Source organism: Hypanus sabinus, chromosome 5 (assembly GCF_030144855.1).
Source record: "Hypanus sabinus isolate sHypSab1 chromosome 5, sHypSab1.hap1, whole genome shotgun sequence".
NCBI lineage: Eukaryota > Metazoa > Chordata > Chondrichthyes > Myliobatiformes > Dasyatidae > Hypanus > Hypanus sabinus.
Window position 1 is genome coordinate 182,221,466 of NC_082710.1, and position 22,545 is coordinate 182,244,010.

The 22,545-nt window shown below is 47.5% G+C and overlaps 1 protein-coding gene across 1 annotated transcript; it reads left to right on the forward strand.

Annotated features, from left to right (window-relative positions):
- The first annotated feature begins 1,151 nt into the window (after positions 1 to 1,151).
- On the forward strand, positions 1,152 to 22,041 carry LOC132394853 (butyrophilin subfamily 1 member A1-like). The gene is made up of 6 exons (XM_059971260.1): positions 1,152 to 1,280; positions 2,537 to 2,714; positions 3,926 to 4,054; positions 7,580 to 7,606; positions 15,362 to 15,388; positions 21,500 to 22,041. The coding sequence occupies exons 1-6, from the start codon at positions 1,152 to 1,154 to the stop codon at positions 21,997 to 21,999; spliced, it is 990 nt and encodes a 329-aa protein (XP_059827243.1). The 3' UTR covers positions 22,000 to 22,041.
- The last annotated feature ends 504 nt before the right edge of the window (positions 22,042 to 22,545 follow it).

Below are 22,545 nucleotides of genomic sequence, written 5' to 3' on the forward strand. Positions count from 1 at the left end.
AGACCTGCCCTGTCTGGTCCTCCCAACATGCAACACCACACACAAGTCTGCATTAAATTCCATTTTCCAGTTGGTCCAGATCCTCCTGCAAGCTTTACTTGCCTTCCTTGCTGACCCTATTTGCAAATTTGCTGATCCATTTCACCACATTATTGTCCAGATTGTTGATACAGAAGACAAACAACAATGGACCCAGCACCAACCCTTGCGGCACTCCATAGTCACGGGCCTTGAGTAAGAGAGGCAACCATCTACTACCACTCTCTGGCTTTTCCGACATAGCCAACGTCTAAACCAATTCACCACCTCGTCTTGAGTGCAATGAACCAGAGGGGATTAGGAGGCTTAAGGGAAAAGAACCTCAGAGCCAGTGACCACAGTATGATTGTGTTCAACTTGGAATTTGATAGGGGGAAAGTAAAGTCTGATGTAGCAGTATTTCAGTGGAGTAAGGGAAATGACAGTGGTATGAGAGAGGAGTTGGCCAACGTAGATTGGAAAGAGCTGTTGGCAGGGATGTCAGCAGAGCAGCAATGGTGTGTGTTTCTGGGAAAAACGAGGAAGGTGCAGGACATGAGGATTTCCAAAAATGAAGAAATTTTCAAACAATAGAATAGTACAACCCTGGCTGACAAGGGAAGTCAAGGCTAATGTGAAAACAAAAGAGAGGGCATACAACAAAGCAAAAATTAGTGGGAAGATAGAAGATTGGGAAGTTTTTAAAAAACCTACAAAGAGCTGCTAAAAAAAATCATTAGAAAGGAAAAGATGAAATTGTCATGGTTCCTTCTGGCAATCCCTCACTTGGCTATTTACCTCAGGAATTGGGCCTCAATCCCCCCGTTTAGTTTCCAATCATTCCCAGGTTCCACTAACTACACACACCTGGTTTCCATCAGAAAATGCAGGATAAAGACCCTGTGATCACAACAGGGAGCTGCCAGATCGTTGGTTGGCTCCGGTGTGAGTAACTTTGTTTGATGATTCTTAGGACGGTCAGTTCTAAGTCTAGCATTGCTCCTGGATTCTCTCCTGGATACCGATTCCACACTCACTACATCAATAACGCCTCCCGACTCTGCCTCCACGCCCGTGTCCTGCACTTGGGTTCGTCCACCACTTCACTCACGTAACAGACCGAACTGGCCATAATGAACCCAGCAGACACGGATCCCGTACAGCAGGCCCTCGCCGGTCAGGGCTGCCTACTGGGTGCCCACGACCAACTGCTCAGGGAGGACACGGAAAACCTTCGGATGCTGTCCACGAATGTGTGGAAGGTCAGTGAGCAGGTGGACCGACTTTCCACTTCCCTTTCTCCGTCCCCTCCAAGAATCCCGACTACGCGAACCGCACGGCTTGGGATGGCGGCACCCCGGGATCAGCAACACAGTCCCCTCGAGAGCCATACGTGCCCGAGACCAAACCCTGCGCTGGGGATCTAGGGAGGTGCCGGGTCTTCCTGTTACAATGCTCTCTAGTCTTTGAGCTACAGCGCGTACCTACACTTCAGATAAATCCAGGATTGCGTACATCATGGGGCTGTTACGAGGGGATGCCTTGGCTTGGGCAACCGCGATATGGGATAACCGACCAGAGGTTTGTTCCTCCTTTGTTGCTGAAATGAGGAAGGTCCTCGAACAACCCATTCGTGGTAAGGATGTCGCAAAACGCTTGCTGACTCTTTGTCAGGGTTCGTGAAGCGTAGCAAGCTATTCCATTGAGTTCCGAACCTTATCCGCAGACTCAGTGTGGAATGACAAGGCCCTACGGGAGGTGTTTTGACAGGGCCTTTCGGACTAGATAAAGGATGAACTGGCAGCGAGGGATGACGCAGACTGTCTGGACTCTCTGATCTCACTAGCCACTGGATTAGATAATCGACTTCAAGAGCGGCTGAGAGAAAGAACCAGTCGCCCCGTTTATCGGGGAAGCCCACGGTCCACCTGATCAGTCCCCGCCAGCCTGCCTTCCACCCATAATGCCTCCGGTCTGTTATGCAGGGTCAGATTCTGATTTATGTGTTACATGTATATCAAAACATACAGGGAGCTGTTCCATTTGCATTGACAACCAACAAAGGGTGTGCTGGTGGCAGCCCTCAAGTGTTGCCCCATATTCTGGCACCAACGTAACATGCCCACAACGTTCAGCAGAAGGACGCAAGCAACAGCAACAGCACAACAAGCCCCTTACCTCCCTCCCTCCCTCCCTCCCCTCACGCTCACACTCACCAGGAGTGCTTGGAAGATCCTGGGCTCCATATGGAACGTGCCCCACTGACTGTGTAGATGATATCGGATCTCATCTTGTCGTCACATGACCCTGAGATCAGTAGTAAGCTTGGGCTCCTCTTACCACATGGGTCTCTCAGTAGACGTCTCCGTTGTCGCTGTCAAGCTCCTGGATCAACAGGTCCTGTTGCTTAAGCGGAGAATCATTCCAGTGGTGAAGCTGCTGCTCCCACACACTGGAAAATGCTGGGGAGCTGCCTCTGTGCAGCCATTGCCTCCACTCTCCGACCCCTCCCTCGCAGCTCATGATCTGTCGGGTTTTGGTGGAGAGCATGGTCGACGCGCCGCTTTACAGCCCCAGTGATCAGAGTTGCATTTCTGCTCCTGCCTGTACGGAGTTGGTACGTTCTCCCTGTGAACCTGTGGGTTTCCTCCAGGCTCCGGATTCCTCCCACGTTGCAAAACGAGACGGGGACTGGGGTAAGTGAACAGTGGCTGTGCGATGTTGGTGCTGGAAGCAGGGCGCGCCTGTAGGATACCCGCAGTCTGTTCTTGGACTGCTGGTTGTTGACACAAATGACACATTACATGGTATGTTTCAAAGTGCGTGTGACAAATAAAGCTCATCTTTATCTTTTAAATTTTAACCCATTTCAGATCTTCCTTAAGAAACCCAAGACTCTGCTTTTGGGAACTTCTTCTGATTCTGCGTGTAAGTGTTCACGCACAAATTATGTTAACAATGAGAGAACATAGAACATTACCGCATAGTACAGAGCCTAGGGCCGACCTCTTAACCTACTCCAAGATCAGTCTAAGTCTCCCTCCCACATATCAATCATTTGCCCGTCTATGGGTTTTGTAAATGCCCCGAATATATTTGGCTCCACCACCAACCCTGGCAGCATGTTCCATGCACCCACTTCTCTCTGATCACAGTACAGAGCCTTCAGCCCAGTCTATTGTGCCAGGCTTTTAACCTACTCTAAGATTAACCTTCCTTCCCACATAGCCCTTCATTTCTCTTTCATCCATATGCCAATCCGAGAGTCGCTTAAATGTGGCTAATGTTCCTGCTTCAACCAATAAAGTCTTGGAAAGTTTGCCTTACTTTGTTAAGGACATTTGTTGGTAAAAGTTAGTTTGTTCGTTATGTGCCATGTCGTATGACGTGGCGATCGTGATCGCTCCATGACCACGATTGTTCTTGGCAAATTTTTCTACAGAAGTGGTTTGCCGTTGCCTTCTTCTGGGCAGTGTCTTTACAAGATGGGCAACCCCAGCCATTACCAATACTCTTCAGAGATTGTCTGCCTGGTGTCAGTGGTCACATAACCAGGACTTGTGATTTGCACCAGCTTCTCATACGACCATCCACCACCTGCTCCCATGGCTTCACATCACCCTGATTGGGGGTGGGGTGCGGGGGGGGGGGGGGGGGTTTGCTAAGCAGGTTCTATACTTTGGCTGAGGGTGACCTGCAGGTTAGCAGAGGGAAGGAGCACCTTACACCTCCTTTGGTGGAGACGTATCTCCACCCTGCCACCCATTGGTTAAAGTATAATTCTAACTAGATTATGGAGAATCAGTATCAAGACTTACTGCTGAGAATTACACTGTGCAGGAAAGGAGGCTGGCATTTGCGCTACTGTTCTAAGCATCACTGATCAATAAAATTTGATTTTTGCTAGCCTTTTCAGACGAGTTCTTCCCTAAAGTCAACATCTGGCTAGTGTTGTTCTGGGTGCTGGCTGTCCTTGTGGTTCCAGCTGCTGTTTTTGATGTAATGATGCACAGAAAGGAAGATAAAATGATCAAAGGTAAGTGTGCAATGTTTAGTAGGAAGCTACTGGACTCACAGTCTACTGGCCACTGATGTCCAGGAAGAAACGGGTCAGAATGAGGTAAAAGAGGCTGAGGACTATTCGTCCAATAGAGAGGCTTACGTCAGAGCAGGGTGCTTCAGAACACCTCGAGCAGTTCAGAGAGCAGAGAGCGGAGACATTTGCCTGGAAGATGGGTGCGGAAAAAGTAATATTCAGGAAAAATTAAAGTGCAAGATTCTTTTAAGGGCAAGAGGATAATCATTAAGAGTGTAAGGTATAAGAAGGAACACCTTATGGTAGTATTGTACAGTCCCTTTGGCCAAAGATGTGCCGACCTTTTAACCTACTTTAAGGTCAACTTCCCCCACATAGACCTCCATTTTTCTTTCATCCGTGTGCCTATCTAAGAATTTCTTAAATGTCCAAAAACATAAGGACACAAGAAATAGGAGCAGGAGTCGGCCATCTGGCCCATCGAGTCTGCCCTGCCATTCAATAAGATCATGGCTGATCTGTCTGTAAACTCAGCTCCATCCACCTGCCTTTTCCCCATAACCCTTAATTACTTACCATGTAAAAACCTATCTAACTGTATACTGTATAGTGAAGAAGCCTCAACTACTTGCATGGGCAGAGAATTCCACAGATTCACCACTCTCTGGGAAAAACAGTTTCTGCTCTTCTCCGTCCTAAATCTTCTCCCCTGAATCTTGAGGCAATGTCCCCTAGTTCTAGTCTCACCTACCAATGAAAACAACTTTCCTACTTCTGTCTTATCTATCCCTTTCAAAATTTTGTATGTTTCTATAAGATCCCCTCTCATCTCCTCTCATTCTGCCTCTACCACCTCCCTGGCAGCACATTCCACGCATCCACCACTCTCTGTGTACCAAGAAAACTTAACTCTGACATTCGCTCCTGCTACACATTCCCCAATCGCCTTAAAAGTATTCCCTCTTGTATTAGCCATTTCTACCATGGTTATAAGTCTCTGACTATCCACTCGGTCTAAGGCACGGTGAAGAACATCTTGCACGCTGTTCATACATATCATTTCATTTTAACAGTGTGTTAAAGTGGTGCAGGGTGGAACTGCCACAGTGAAAGTGCAGTGCAGGTTGATAGTAAGGCCAAAGCCAGGTAGATTGTGATGGCAAAAGTCCATCCCATGGAACTGTTCAGTAGTCCTACGAGACCCAGGTAGAAGCTGGAGATTTGTATTTTCTGCCTGATCGGAAGGGGCACAAGAGAAGTTTAGTGTGGATGAGGCACCAAGGTGGGGCACACCGGCTCTGATGCTTCTCTCCTCGTGGCTGTAAACAGGCAAAAGGCCTAGTCAAAGCCGGAGGATTGGGAAACTTTTAAAGAGCAACGGAAGATAACTAAAAAGGTAATACGGGGAGAAAAGGTGAGGTACGAAGGTAAGCTACCCAAGAATATAAAGGAGGATAGTAAAAGCTTCTTTATGTATGTGAAGAGGAAAAAATTAGTTAAGACCAAAGTTGGGCCCTTGAAGGCAGAAACGGGTGAATTTATTATGGGGAACAAAGAAATGGCAGATGAGTTGAACAGGTATTCTGTATCTGTCAGCACTAGGGAAGACACAGACAATCTCCCAGATGTAATAGTGGTCAGAGGACCTAGGGTAACAGAGGAACTGAAGGAAATTCACATTAGGCAGAAAATAGTGTTGGGTAGACTGACGGGACTAAAGGCTGGTAAATCCCCAGGGCATGATGGTCTGCATCCCAGGGTACTTAAGGAGGTGACTCTAGAAATCGTGGACACACTGGTAATCATTTTCCAATGTTCTATAGATTCAGGATCAGTTTTGAGGATTGGAGGGTAGCTAATGTTATCCCACTTTTTAAGAAAGGAGGGAGAGAGAAAACAGGGAATTATAGACCAGTTAGCCTGACATCAGTGGTGGGGAAGATGCTGGAGTCAATTATAAAAGATGAAATAGCGGCACATTTGGATAACAGTAACAGGATTGGCCAAGTCAGCATGGATTTATGAAGGGAAAATCGTGCTTGACTAATCTTTTGGAGTTTTTTGAGGATGTAACTATGAAAATGGACATGGGAGAGCCAGTAGATGTAGTGTACCTGGACTTTCAGAGAGCCTTTGATAAAGTCCCACATAGGAGATTAGTGGGCAAAATTAGAGCACAGGGTATTGGGGGTAGGGTAACATGGATAGAAAATTGGTTGGCAGACAGGAAAGCGTAGGAATTAACAGGTCCCTTTCAGAATGGCAGGCAGTGACTAGTGGGGTACCGCAAGGCTCGGTGTTGGGACCGCAGCTATTTACAATATACATTAATGATTTAGATGAAGGGATTAAAAGTAACATTAGCAAATTTGCAGATGCCACAAAGCTGGGTGGCAGTGTGAAATGTGAGGAGGATGTTATGAGAATGCAGGGTGACTTGGACAGGTTGGGTGAGTGGGCAAATGTACAAACGTGTTTGTAGTTTAATGTGGATAAAAGTGAGGTTATCCACTTTGGCGGCAAGAACAGGAAGGCAGATTACTATCTGAATGGTGTCAAGTTAGGAAAAGGGGAAGTACAATGAGATCTAGGTGTCCTTGTTCATCAGTCACTGAAAGTAAGCATGCAGATACAGCAGGCAGTGAAGAAAACTAATGGCGTGTTGGCCTTCATTACAAGGGGAGTTGAGTATAGGAGCAAAGAGGACCTTCTGCAGTTGTACAGGGCCCTGGTGAGACCCCATCTGGAGTATTGTGTTCAGTTTTGGTCTCCAAATTTGAGGAAGGACATTCTTGCTATTGAGGGAGTACAGTGTAGGTTCATGAAGTTGATTCCTGGGATGGTGGGACTCCCATATGTTGAAAGATTGGAGCGACTGGGCTTGTATACGCTGGAATTTAGAAGGATGAGAGGGGATCTGATTGAAACGTATAAGATTATTAAGGGATTGGACACGCTAGAGGCAGGAAACATGTTTCCAATGTTGGGGGAGTCCAAAACCATTGGCTACAGTTTAAGAATAAGGGGTAGGCCATTTAGAACGGAGTTGAGGAAAAACTTTTTCACCCAGAGAGCTGTGTATCTATGGAATGTTCTGCCTTGGAAGGCAGCGGAGTCCAATTCTCTGGATGCATTCAAGAGAGAGTTAGATAGAGCTCTTAAAGATAGCAGAGTCAAGGGATATGGGGAGAAGGCAGGAACGGGGTACTGATTGTGGATGATCAGCCATGATCACGGTGAATGGCAGTGCTGGCTCGAAGGGCTGAATGGCCTACTCCTGCACCTATTCTCTATAGTCCGAGGCCACGCAGCTCCCCCCTCCCCCCACCCCTGTCGAGTATCAGCTCTGCGGTTTCTCGTGTCACGGCAGAGCAGTCGCTGCACAAACCACAATGCATCGAGACAGGATGCTTTCTCTGGTGCATCAGTAGAAATTGGTCAAGGTCAAAGGGGCCTTGTCGAATTTGTGCCCCGCGTCTGCATCTGCAGACTCATCCTCACTGACATTCCTGGTTTCCTTTTCAGAACTCCAGCTGCTTTGCACTTTGGAGGGTAAGACACTTACAAAACTTTCCGATTTCAGCTGCCTCTAACCAAGTAAGGTTCAATTTCCTGAGAGCCCTGCCTTCATTTCACTTCCCTTTCTGGCCCAGCTGTCAGCGAACATTCCTCTTCTTCTCATTCCGTCTTGCTCCGACCATGGGGCACAGGAGCAGGATCAGGTCGCTTGGCCCAACGAGTCTGCTCTGCCATTCATTGCTTTCCCTCTCAACCTGACTCTCCAGCCTTCTTACAAAAATATTTGACTCTTTTACTAAGCAAGAACCCATCACCTCCAAATGGCCTCCACAGCCGCCTGAGGCAATGAATTCCACAAATTCATCTTCCTTTGGCTGAAGAGATTTCTCCTCATCTCTGCTCTAAATGGAGTCTGAGGGGAGAGCTCATACAAGTTTATAAGACTACGAGAAGCATTGTTAGAGGAGACAGCTGGTATCTTTCTCACAGAGCTGAAATGTCTAATACCAGATACTTAACGGGAGAGGGGAAAAGTCCTTCAAATCTGATCTCATCATCTTCTCTCCCAAACAAAAAAATACATCCTTTGATCCCCTGTCCACCACTTCAACTCCCTTTCCAAGACAGGAATGCTGCAGAAATCTGCAGCGAACCGCAATACAGCTTGTCTTCTGCCACATGAACACCAGGGGGCACCACAGACTCCAGTTTGGATGCTGTGCCACACCACTTCCGGTGGTGTGCACCAACCCCGTGTCATGAGGTGGGGGAAAGGGTGCTGGGAGAGGACCCACACACAGGACACAAACACGTCTTTCTTAGGTTCAAAAAATAGTGTTTATTACTCGCTGCACAGAGAACCGGGAAATCAAGGAGGACAAAGAGAAACAGGAACCTCGGACTTGGAGACGAGGGACTTGGAGACTGGGAACTTGGATTGCCGCAGCCATGACTTAGACACTGGGAACATGAACCGCCATGGACCTTGGTCCTGGAGACTGGGAACATGGACCGCCATGGACCTTGGTCCTGGAGACTGGGAACATGGACCGCCATGGACCTTGGTCCTGGAGACTGGGAACATGGACCGCCATGGACCTTGGTCCTGGAGACTGGGAACATGGACCGCCATGGACCTTGGTCCTGGAGACTGGGAACATGGACCGCCATGGACCTTGGTCCTGGAGACTGGGAACATGAACCGCCATGGACCTTGGTCCTGGAGACTGGGAACATGGACCACCATGGACCTTGGTCCTGGAGACTGGGAACATGAACCGCCATGGACCTTGGTCCTGGAGACTGGGAACATGGACTGCCATGGACCTTGGTCCTGGAGACTGGGAACATGAACCGCCATGGACCTTGGTCCTGGAGACTGGGAACATGGACCGCCATGGACCTTGGTCCTGGAGACTGGGAACATGAACCGCCATGGACCTTGGTCCTGGAGACTGGGAACATGGACTGCCATGGACCTTGGACATTGGGAACTTGGATCGCCGCGGCCATGACTTAGACACTGGGAACATGAACCGCCATGGACCTTGGATTTGGACACTGGGAACATGGACCGCCATGGACCTTGGTCCTGGAGACTGGGAACATGGACCACCATGGACCTTGGACTTGGACACTGGGAACATGGACCACCACAGACCTTGAACTTGGAGACTGGGAACTTGGATTGCCGCGGCCATGACTTAGACACTGGGAACATGAACCGCCATGGATCTTGGTCCTGGAGACTGGGAACATGGACCGCCATGGACCTTGGACTTGGACACTGGGAACATGGACCACCGCAGACCTTGAACTTGGAGACTGGGAACTTGGATCGTCGCGGCCATGACTGGGACCCTGGGAACTTGGACTGCCATGGACCTTGGACTTGGAGACTGGAAACTTGGACCGCCGCAGACATTGTTCTTGGAGACAGGGAACTTGGATTGCTGTGGACCTTGGACTTGGAGACTGGGAATTTGGATCATCGCAGACCTTGGACTTGGAGACAGGGAACTTGGATTGCTGTGGACCTTGGACTTGGAGACTGGGAATTTGGACCGTCACGGACTTTGGACTTGGAGACAGGGAACTTGGATCGCCGCAGACCTTGGACTTGGAGACAGGGAACTTGGATCGTCGCGGCCATGACTGGGACCCTGGGAACTTGGACTGCCATGGACCTTGGACTTGGAGACTGGAAACTTGGACCGCCGCAGACATTGTTCTTGGAGACTGGGAACTTGGACCGTCACGGACTTTGGACTTGGAGACAGGGAACTTGGATCGCCGCAGTCCTTGGACTTGGAGACTGGGAATTTGGACTTGGAGACTGGGAACTTGGATCATCGCAGACCTTGGACTTGGAGACTGGGAACTTGGATCGCCGCAGACCTTGGACTTGGAGACTGGGAACTTGGATCATCGCAGACCTTGGACTTGGAGACTGGGAACTTGAATCGCCGCAGCCAGAATGTGGACACCATGGATCGCTGTAGCCAGAAACGTCAAGCCAGGACTCCACCTTCAACTCAGGCACTGAGCTGGGACTCTTCTTCGAGGAACAGACACGGACACCGGGCATGAACATCGAGCCAGGACTCCACCTTCAACTCAGGCACTGAGCTGGGACTCTTCTTCGAGGAACAGACACGGACACCGGGCATGAACATCGAGCCAGGACTCCACCTTCAACTCACCCCTGGCCATTTGACCTTGCCTGGGCCCACACTGGCGAAGGAAGGCGAATGGCTGGCACTCCGATGCGGGCTAGATAACTCTGGCTTGTGGTAGCGACGGCGACTTGCTAATGCTTCCTAACACTCACCCCGAACAGCTAAAGCCAGGGGCTTATAAGCTGCTGGTTTGGATCGAGAGTAGCTTAACTTACTGGCCAGCTTAAGGGACATGTGAAACGGAATTAGAAGGGAACAAGGAGTCAATGGTCCGGATCATAACGCAACCTAACTAAATTTAAAGGGGAACCGATCCGGACCACGACACTCCGCCACTCTCCAGGACAGGCAACATCAATCTGCCTCTCTAAAAACATAGAAAACCTACAGCACAATACAGGCCCTTCGGCCCACAAGGTTGTGTCGAACAAGTTCCTACCCTGGAAATTACTAGGCTTACCGATAGCCCTCTATTTTACTATTCTCCATGTACCTATCCAAAAGTCTCTTATTGTATCCAGCTCCACCACCGTTGCTGGCAGCCATTCCACACACTCACCATTCTCTGAGTAAAAAACTTACCCCCTCTATACCTATTCCCCAGCACCATAAACCTGTGTCCTCTTGTGGCAACCATTTCAGCCCTGGGAAAAAGCCTCTGACTATCCACACGATCAATGCCTCTCATCATCTTATACACCTCTATCAGGTCACCTCTCATCCTCCGTCGCTCCAAGGAGAAAAGGCCAATTTCACTCAACCTATTCTCATAAGACATGCTCCCTAATCCAGGTAACATCCTTGTAAATCTCCTCTGCACCCTTTCTATGGTTTCCACATCCTTCCTGTAGTGAGGCGACCAGAACTGAGCACAGTACTCCAAGTGGGGTCTGACCATGGTCCTATATAGCTGCAACATTGCCTCTCGGCTCCTAAATTCAATTCCATGATTGATGAAGGCCACCGTCTTAACCACTGAGTCAATCTGCACAGCTGCTTTGAGCGTCCTATGGACTCGAACCCCAAGATCCCTCTGATCCTCCACACTGACAAGATTCTTACAATTAATACTATATTCTGCCATCATATTTGACCTACCAAAATGAACAACTTGACACTTATCTGGGTTGAACTCCATCTGCCACTTTTCAGCCCAGTTTTGCATCCTATCAATGTCCCACTGTTATCCAAAACACCTCCAACCTTTGTGTCATCAGCAAGCTTACTAACCCATCCCTCCACTTCCTCATCCAGGTCATTTATAAAAATAAAGAAGAGTAAGGGTTCCAGAACAGATGCCTGAGGCACTCCACTGGTGACCGACCTCCATGCAGAATATGACCCATCTACAACCACTCTTTGCCTTCTGTGGGCAAGCCAGTTCTGGATCCACAAAGTAATGTCCCCTTGGATCCCATGCCTCCTTACTTTCTCAATAAGCCTTGCATGGGGTACCTTATCAAATGCCTTGCTGAAATCCATATGCACTACATCTACTGCTCTACCTTCATCAATATGTTTAGTCCCATCCTCAAAAGATTCAATTAGGCTCATAAGGCACAACCTGCTTTTCATAAAGCGTTGCTGACTATTCCTAATCATATTATGCCTCTCCAAATGTTCATAAATCCTGCCTCTCAGGATCTCCTCCATCAACTTATGAATGACTGAAGTAAGACTCACTGGTCTATAATTTCGTGGGCTATCCCTACTCCCTTTCTTGAATAAAGGAACAACACTTGTAACATTCCAATCCTCCAGAACCTCTCCCGTCCCTATTGATGATGCAAAGATTATTGCCAGAGGCTCAGCAATCTCCTCCCTCACCTCCCACAGTAGCCTGGGTTAAATCTCATCCGGTCCTGGTGACTCATCCAACTTGATGCTTTCCAAAAGCTCCAGCGCATCCTCCTTCTTAATACCTACATACTCAAGCTTTTCAATCTGCTGCAAGTCACTATTATCACCAAGAGCCTTTTCCATAGTGAATACTGAAGGAAAATCTTCAATAAGTACCTCTGCTATTTTCTCCGGTTCAATACACACTTTCCCACTGTCACATTTGATAGGTCCTATTCTTCCACGTCTTATCCTCCTGCTCTTCACACACTTGTAGAATACCTTGGGGTTTTCCTTAATCCTGCCTGCCAAGGCCTTCTCATGGTCCCTTCTGGCTCTCCTAATTTCCTTCTTAAGCTCCTTCCTATTAGCCTTATAATCTTCTGGATCTCTAACATTACCTAGCTCTCTGAAACTTTTGTAAGCTTTTCTTTCCTTCTTTACCAGATTTATTACAGCCTTTGTATTCCAAGGTTCCTGCACCCTACCATAACTTCCCTGTCTCATTGGATCATACCTCTGCAGAACTCCACACAAATATCCCCTGAACATTTGCCACATTTCTTCTGTGCTTTTCCCTGAGAACATCTGTTTCCATTTTTTTGCCTGATAGCCTCAAAATTCCCCTTACTCCAATTAAACGCTTTTCTAACTTGTCTGTTCCTATCTCTCTCCAGTGCTGTGCTGAAGGAGATAGAATTATGATCACTAGCTAACCTACCCACAAGGATGTTAGTCCCCTTCCAGTTCAGGTGAAAACCATCCTGTCGGAACAGGTCCCACCTTCCCTGGAGCAAGGCCCAATTGTCCAGAAATATGAAGCCCTCCCTCCTGCACCAACTCCTTAGCCACATATTTAGCTGTAGTACCTTCCTATTTCTAGCCTCAGTAGTGCATGGCACGGGAAGCAATCCTGAGATTGCAACCCTGGAGGTCCTGTCCTTCAACTTTGCACCTAATTCCCCAAACTCTCTTTGCAGGAGTTCCTCCTTCTTCCTATCCATGTCATTGGTCCCCACATGGACCACGACATCTGGCTGCTCACCCTCTGTCCTGAGAATACCGAGAACTCATTCCGAGATATCACAGACCCTGGCACCAGGGAGGCAACAGACCATCCGGGATTCTCAATCTCTCCCACAGAACCTCTTATCTGTTCCCCTAACTATCGAATCCCCTATCACTACTGCTCTCCTCTTTTCCCTCTGTTAAGAACCCCGTAACTGGGTCACTTACCAGCAAAGATAGAGAGGTCCGTTGAAGTCTGATGATACTATTTTTAACAGTATTTATTAGTAAAAATACACAAAAATAATATTAATGCAAATGTACAGATAATAAACGTCATCAATACTAAATCTGAAAGTGCGGGTATAATAATAATCAATAAGAAATAAGCTCTATCGTTGTCTAGGGGATAATGTATTGTCCAATGGAAATATAAAGTTCACTGCAGTTCACACAAGCTGCCGTCTTTTGGTTTTCGCTGTGTTGCACTTTGTTGGAGAGAGAGAAAGAGAATGGGAACATTTACCGCTACGGGTTTTTCCAACCTTTATGGTTTCGATCCATCAGGAGTCTCGTTGTCATGGCCGTTCAAGTGTGACCTCTCCTTTAGCTAAACCGTTCTTCCATGATGAGCCCACCACCCCAGGCAAGGGAGGACGCACACGAGCTCTCACCGGCTTTTGCTATAAAACGCTGTCACTGGATTTCCAGCGTTTCTCCTGGTGCGTCTAAAGGGGTGTTTCCCCAGACCCTCCTTTTATCCTCACTCACGGGGTCTCAGATGTCAATCAGGTTGGGGTGATGCAATCCCTCAACCAGACCACTCTGGTTGTCCCCTGAGGGGTTTCAATGAACAGTACAGTACTCAATACACAATTCCGTCTCCAAGAGACAATGGCCGTTATCAATGGTTCCACCTTGCTGAGGCCAGGACACATTCCAAACCCTGTGTATTCTGGATGTCTCTCTCTCTCTCATTTCCTGGGTCCCAGACCCAAATTAATAGCGATCCTGTGATTCTCAAAAAGGAGGGGGCGACTTTGTACCCTTCGGCCCCTCAGAGTTGTGGCACATTCGTAACACCTCCTCCTTTTGTAAGCTAAGGGTCCAGTCTCGGTGCCAGAGATGCAACCACTACAACTTGTCCCTGGTAGGTCATCCCCACCAACAGTATCCAAAACAGTATACTTATTGTTGATGGGAACGGCCACAGGGGTTCTCTGCTCTTCCTGTCTATTCCCCTTCCCTCTCCTGACAGTCACCCAACTACCTGTCTCCTGACTCCTAGGGGTGACTATCTCCCTGAAACTCCTGTCTATTTCTGCCTCTGCCTCCCGAATGATCCGAAGTTCATCCAGATCCAGCTCCAGTCCCCAAACTCGGTTTGTCAGGAGCTGCAGCTGGATGCACCTTTTGCAGGTGTAGTCATCAGGGACAGCTGTGCTCGCCCTGACTTCCCACATACTGTAAACGAAGCACTCAACCGCCCTAACTGCTGACTCCATTACCTACTCCTAAGCTAATTAGATTAATTACGGGAACTTACCCGGCCTTACCTCACTGGGACAAGCTCATCCCCAGCCTCTGCTCGCCGAAGCCTCGAAGCTCCACTCCTATCCTGAGCCACTCACACACTGGCCGCTCGTCTTCAGTTACCCGTCCTTTTATTTGTCTCCTGAGCCCTTCGCTCCGGCTCCTCCTGCTGCAGCGGTTTCTCTACTCGGGGCTTTTAGGTCCAGGCCCAGGGAATAACTGTCGAACCCAGTTTACCTAAAAGCGCATGCTGTTTATTAGCAAGCTCGCTTGCTCAGTTGAACTACAGAGCTCCAGTTACAGAGCCTTCGAAAATCTGCAACCCAACTGAGCCCAGAATACTGTTTGCTGCTGCTGACGTACATTGTTATCACACATTTTGTTAAGGGTAGACTGAGAAGCTTCTCAAACACTTCTTTGTTCATACATTATGCTCACAGCACGACTTGTCAAGCGACCAGTAAGTCAGTTGGGTTTTAGCCCTTTTAACCGTGCATATAATTCCTCAGCGAAGCTGCAGTCTGAGGTGTTGTGCTCACTACAACCAGGGCCACACACCTCCCCTGGTATAAATAGGCCAAAGTAAATTTTTATCAAGTTACATATACACACAGTGGCCACTGTATTAGGCGCCCCTCTGCACCTGCTCGCTAATGCAAAAATCTGTGATGATCTTGCTCCTACCCTGAAGCATGCAGTGAAAGCTGTGAAATACTTCTGTTTTGTACAGGTCACGATGACGTGGACATAGATTACGGTAAGTAAAGGCTGTTCTACAATTCAATGGAATTGTCTGCTGTTGCATAGAGAGAGCGCAGAGGAGAATTACAAGGATGTTGCCTGGATTGGACGGTGTACCTTATGAGAAAAGGTTGAGTGAACTTGGCCTTTTCTCCTTGGAGCGACGGAGAATGAGAGGTGACCTGACAGAGGTGTATAAGATGACGAGAGGCATTGATCGTGTGGATAGCCAGTGGCTTTTTCCCTGGGCTGAAATGGTTAACATGAGGGGGCAGAGTGTAAAGGTGCTTGGAAATAGGTACCGAGGGGATGTCAGGGGTAAGTTTTATACAAGAGAGTGGTGGGTACGTGGAATGCACTGCTGGCAGCGGTGGTGGAAGTGGATACAATAGGGTCTTTTAAGAGCCTCTTAGACAGGTACATGGAGCTCAGAAAAATAGAGGGCTATGTGCTAGGGAAATCCTAGACAGTCTCTAGGGTTGGTTACATGGTTGGCACAACATTGTGGGACAAAGCGCCTGTAATATGCTGTAGGTTTCTCTGTTTCTATGTTCATTATAAGGACTGAAGCTCAGTCCCTGAATTGGTTAATGTTAGTGCAGCAACAGATCATTTCAGAGAATCATAGAGCACTACATCACAGAAAGAGGCCCTTCAGCCCACCTACTCCATACCGAACTGTTGTTCTGCCTCGTTGCATATGTCTGAATCTGGACCTGTTTAAAGTCCTCCCATGCATGTACTGTACTGTAGTTATCCAAACTTCTCCTAACTGCAGCAAATGAACTCACATCCATCCCTTCCCCTGGCAGCTCATTCCACACTCAATCCAACCACTGAGTGAATAAGTTCCCCCCCAAACAACCTTAAATATTTCACCTTTCATCCTTAACCCATGACCTCTAGTTTTAGTCTCACCGAACCTCAGTGGAAAAGCCTTCTTTCATTTACCCTCTTGTTACCCCTCATAATTTTGTATCCCTCTATAACTCTGGGTCTGCCGGGCCCTTTGTGTTTGCACTGTGCTGTGTGACAAGTGAACGGGTGATATTTCAGGAGGTTGAGACCGTCATGGGGATTGGAATTGGATTAGATTTTTGCTTAAGTCCTAAGAAGGTTCCAGGGCGAAAATGCCAACTGTTCATTCATTTCCGTAGATGCTGCCTGACCTGCTGAGTTCCTCCAGCACTTTGTGCGTGTGTGTGTTGCTTTGGATGTCCAGCATCTGCCGAGTTCCTCGTGTTTAAATGTTTTTTGGGTTGGCTTTATTTGTCACCTATACATTGAAACATTGGACAGACGGTGAAGTTCATTGCCTGTGTCGACAGCTATCACAGTCTGAGTTTGTGCTGGGGGCAGCCCACTAAAGCCTCCATGCTTCTGTTGCCCCCAACTCACTAAACCTAATTCACACGTCTTCTTTTCGGAATGTGTGAGGAAACTGGACATCTCTGTAGTCACGGAGAGTATATACGAACTCCCTAAAGGCCGCGGCAGTAATTGAACCCTGATTGCTGGCACTGTAAAGCAGTATGGTGGCAGGAGCACCTCTTGGATTAGTTAGGTGTGGGACTGGGACAGGGGACCCCATGCACCAGTGGTCATTTCAGCTTGGCCCAGTGGTGGGCTGCTGACCTGGGAGCTGATCGTCTGACAGAACTGTTTCCCAAATAAGACCATCAGACATAGGTGTGGAATTGGGCCATTCAACCCATCAATTCAGTTACTATTCCATTATGGCTGCTTTATTACCCCCTCAAACCCATTTTCCTTGTCACCTCTGATACCTTTAGTAATCAAGATCAATCTCTACTTTAAATATACTCAATGACTTGACCTCCACAGCCATCTGTGGCAATGAATTCCACAGATTCACTACCCTCTGACTAAAGAAAGACTTCCTCATTTCTGTTCTAAAGGAATGCCCCTCTATTCTGAGGCTGTGCTCTTTGGCCCTAGACTCCCCCACTATTGGAAACATCCTCTCCACGTGCCCTCTGTCTGGACTTTTCAAACGCCTGTTACTTTTTCCAGTTCCTTCAACGTGTGAGTTTCACCAATTCTGAAAGGTAAACATTCAGGAAGAATTTGCCTCATTTGTCACAGCCAGCAGCAAGAGTTGTGCCAAGCAGTTTGTCTGGGAGACCCCCTCTTTCCATTGAACAGGCCCAACCTCAGAAATATAAGAATTCTTGGCTCCAACAGGTATCTGCCCACCATGTTTACAGAAGCAAGTTTGAAATCCCATCTCAGCAGCTCCCTTCCCAAAGAAATAAACTGGGATTATATCTAATCTTTCCTGATGACAACAGTTTTCCAGTCTGTGCAACTAGGTCTCAAATGATTTCAGTTCACTGCCAGTATTATCACATCTCCTCTGTGCTTTGCTACACGCACAGAATGCTGCAGGTAGTCAGCAGTCAGGCGGCTTCGATGGAAATGAATTGATATTTAGGGCTGACACCCTTCGCCAGGACTGAAATGGAAGGGGGAAGATGCCAGTTTAAGGTGGTGGGGGACAAGTTAGAAGGTGATAGGTGATGGCGGGGGAAGGGGCTGAAGTAAGAAGCTGAGAGGTGAAAGGTGGAAAAGGTAATGGGCTGGAGGAGAAGGAATCTGACAGGGGAGGAGGTACACTCCATGGTACAATGGCATCTTCCCTGTGCTTTGGTGCCCAGAATTATATGTAATGCTTGTGCTAAGGCCTGATTATTTTTGTGATTGTTCCATGCACTTCAATACCTGCTACTTATTGTGCATTTCCTCATTGTTTGGCCTCTCTAAATCTATTGCCTTGCTCTCTGTGGCAATATAGGACATGTACTGCCACAGAGACATATAGGAGGGAGTTTGAAATCAACCTCTCATTCTATGGCAGCAAGACCAAGGAGGTGATTATTGACTTCAAGAGGAGGAAACCAGATTTCCATGAGCCAGTCCTTATCAAGTGATCAGAGGTGGAGAGGGTCAGCAACTTTAAATTCCTTGATGTTATCATTTCAAAGGATCTTTCCTGGGCCCAGCACATAAGTGCAATTACAAAGAAAGCACCACAGATCCTCTGCTTCCTTAGAAGTTTGCAAAGTTTTGGCATGACATCTAAAATGTTGACAAACTTCTATAAGTGTGTGTTGGAGAGTCTATTAAATGGTATAATATACCATTTATATATTATAAATGATATATAATTTATATACCATAAATATAAAACACCATGGTATGGAAACACCAATGCCCTTGAATGGAATATCTTACAAAAAGTAGTGGGTACAGCCCAGTCCGTCACAGGGAGCCTGCCCCAGCATTGAGCCCATCTACAAAGAGCTCTGTCACAGGAAAGCAGCATCCATCATCGCGGGCCCCACCATCCAGGCCACGCTCTCTTCTCACTACTGCCATCAGGAAGAAGGTACAGGAGCTTCTGGACTCACGCCACCAAGTTTAGGAATAGTTCAAGTCAAGTGAAGTCTTGTTTTTATGCATCAGAGTCTCCTGACTGATGGTAGGAAGTCCAAGAGGATGACAGCTGAATGGGTTGAATACTTAATAATACTCAGGGCCCTGCGTATGCAGTGCTCCGGATAAATCTCTCTGATGGATGGTAGGAAGCCCCCTATTGACCTCTCAGCCATTCTCACAGTCCTTTATAGGGACTTCCAGTCTCATGCTTGGTGGCTCCCAAACCAAATGGAGGTGCAGCTTATCAGGACGGTCTCAGTAGTGCTCCTATAAAATTCAGTTAAGGAGTGGGGGCGAAAGCCTCACTTGCCTCAGTCTTCTTAGGAAGTGGAGGAGCTGCTGTGGCTTCTTGTTCAGGGAGGTTAAGGGACCAGGCGAGGCAATCCGTGACATGAACTCCCAGGAACTTGGTGCGTCTAACACTCAATGGAGGAGCCGTGTACTTGCAGAGGGAGATAGCTCGTCTGCACCTTCCTGGAGTCCACAATGGTTTCCTTTGGATTCTCCACGTTCAGGTAGTCCTTCTCACACCAATCCACCAGCCGCTCCAACTCCTCTCTGTGCTCTGTCTCGCATTCGTTGTTGATGAGGTTGTGTGATCCGCAAACACGGTTTGAGCTGGATCCTGCAACACAGTCATACGTAAGCAGTGTGGACACAGCGGGCTAAGCACACCGCCAGTGCTCATTGTAATGGGATGAGACCTGCTGCTGCCTGTCTGTGAAGAAGTCCTGTATCTAATTGGAGAGGGAGGTGTTGAGACCCAGCAAGGTCAGTTTCCCCACCAGTTTCTGGGGTATGATGGTGTTGAATGCAGAACTGAAGTCTGGGCGGGACAGGATCAAGTGGAGGGCAGAAGCTATTACATCATCAGTGGATCGATTTGAGTGAAAAGTGAACTGGAGAGAGTCCAGTGTAGCCAGGAGAAATGTTTTAATGTACTCCATGACCGGCCACTCTAAGCATTTCATAATGGTTGATATTAATGTCACTGGACAATTGTCATTTAGGTAGGTTAATGTCACCTTCTTTGGAACTGGAATGACGACACCAAAGGGGACAATGGACTGTTCCTGAGAGATGTACCTCCATCAGCACCTCAGTTAGTGGGCTGTGCTTTCTTTCAGAACCTGACCTGGTGTATCATTGAGCCTGCAGCTTTACGTGGGTTGACTCTGGCCAGGGTATCCCTCACCTCAGCTTCAGCCAGACAGGGGCTTCCTCAAGAGCACTTTGTACTGTGCATCAAACCGGCCTTAAAGGTCAGGGAATGAGGTGCAGGATAGACTTGTAGTCTGTCATCCTCCGGATTCCCTGCCCCTTGCGCCTCGTATCTCTGATATTACAGAAGTGGCTGTATGTTCTCTGAGAATGCTCCCATTTTGCCTTTCTGATGGAGCAGGAAAGCACAGTTCTTGCTTCCCTGAGAGCTGTCACGTTTCTCCTCAACCATCGGGCTTTTGAACCAGTGGGGATAACTTCACTCAAATTCACTGAACTGTCCCACGGACTATGGGCTCACTTTCGAGAACTCGTCATCTCATGTTCTCAATGTTTATTTTTCTTCTTCTTTTATATCTGTACAGTTTGTTGCCTTTTGCACATTGGTTGCTTGTCTGGCCCATTGGACGTGGTCTTTCATTGATTCTGTCGTGTGTCTCGGATTTACTGTGAATGCCCACAAGGAAATGAATCTCAGAGTTGTATATGTGACATATATGTACCTTACTTTAAATTTTGAACCTCCCATTGTCATCTGCCCAGATGACCAGCCTAAGTGGAGTTTACTGTCATCTGTATGCACAGGTGCAACGAAAGCTTACCTGCAGAAACACCACAGACACGCACAAGACTGTTTAATGTCACTTCCAGTACACAAGTTTAAAACAAAATCTTTGTTACTTCGGATCTGATGCATCACACAGAATAAAATTACAGGACCTGATGTAAGTTTGTGTTTATATAAATATGTAAGGCAGCTCATAAACACGGATTGATAGAGGAGGCATGCTGTGTTGGTGCTGGAAGCATGGCGACACTGGCATGCTGCCATCTTTAGACTGTGCTGATCACCGACACAAATAACACATTTCACTGGATGTTTCGACGTTTCAGTGTGACGAATAAAGCTAATCTCTTCTCATCTTTCGGGTATATCAGGCCGCTCTGCAGTTGGGCACTCCAGACCCACACCCATCTCCCAATCCCAGAAAATTCAAAGTCAAAGTAGAATTTATTATCGATGTATGATATGTTACCATATTCATTTTCTTGCAGGCACTTAACATAGAAAACAGGGCAGTACAGTATAGGTACAGGCCCTTCAGCCCGCAATGCTGTGCTGAGCCAATTCAATTAATAATCAAATAGGCAACTAATCACTTCAGCCTACACAGTGTCCCTATCTTTCCATTTTCCTCACACTCATGTGCCTGTCTAAATGTCTCTTAAAAGTCTCCAATGTTTTTGGAATGTAAGTCTCTAATTTACAGGACAATAAAGGAATACAGTAGAAATTATGGATGAACAGACGCTGACAAACCACCAATGTGCTGAAGAAACAGCCAACTTGCACAGAGAGTGGATTGAGTGAGGAATGAAACCTCAGCTTTACCTTCTGGGGCTGACAACACTCTAATTCTCTGCTTCTCTCCACCCCCGACCCCAGTCTCTGTCACCCTGGATGTAGAAACGGCAGTTCCGGATCTCGAGGTGTCTGAGGATCGGAAGAGTGTGAGACGGACCGGGACCCGGAGGAATCTCCCTGACACCGGGAAGAGGTTCACATACTGGCCTTGTGTGCTGGGATCGGAGGGATTCACATCGGGGAGACATTACTGGGAGGTGGAGGTATTAATGAATGAGGACTGGAGAGTGGGAGTTGCTGAAGAATCTGTGGTGAGAGACGGGTGGGTCTCAGTCTTACTCTCGAATGGATTCTGGACCATTGGACGAGATGGTGATCTGCTTTATGCTGTTAATTGCCCTCCATCCCATCTCACTGCCAGTCCGATCCCTGGTAGGATTGGAATTTATCTTAATTACGAGTCTGTTCAGTGTCATTTCACATTGTTGAAACCAAGTCCTATCTTCACTCCTTCACTGGGAATAAGTTCACAGGGGAACTTCATCCTTTCTTCTGGACTGGGGATGGAAACCAGTGGCTGAGAATCTGCTCCAGTTCCACTCTGGATTTACATAAAGGCCAGGTCCCGGGACCAGCATCAGGAGCGGTGCTCAGGAGTTGTGGGGAAGAAACCCCATAGACAATGTGCTGGAGCTGAACTGGTCCAAGTTAATCCCCAAATTCCACATTGTAAGCCCATTTCGACCCAGCAAATGAGCCTGGAAATAAAAGTGATATAAATAGAAATGTTATAAGAGTGAAACAAAAAGTGAGAGAGAACAATCTGAGTTTGTCCAATCTGTCTTTATATCTTATACACTTCAATCCTGGTGAATCTCTTCTGCATCCTCCCTGAAGCATCACCATCCCTCCTATAATGTGGTGACTACTGCTGCGCACGATACTCCAGTGGTGGTCTAAATGAAGATTTACACAGATGCAACGTGACCTCCTGACTTTTAAACTTAATGCCACCACCAGTGACAGCAAGAATGCTATTGAGCTCCTTTACATAGAACATAGATTATTGCTGTCAAAGGCCCTTCAGCCCATGATGTTCTGCCAACCCTTTAACCTATACCAAGATC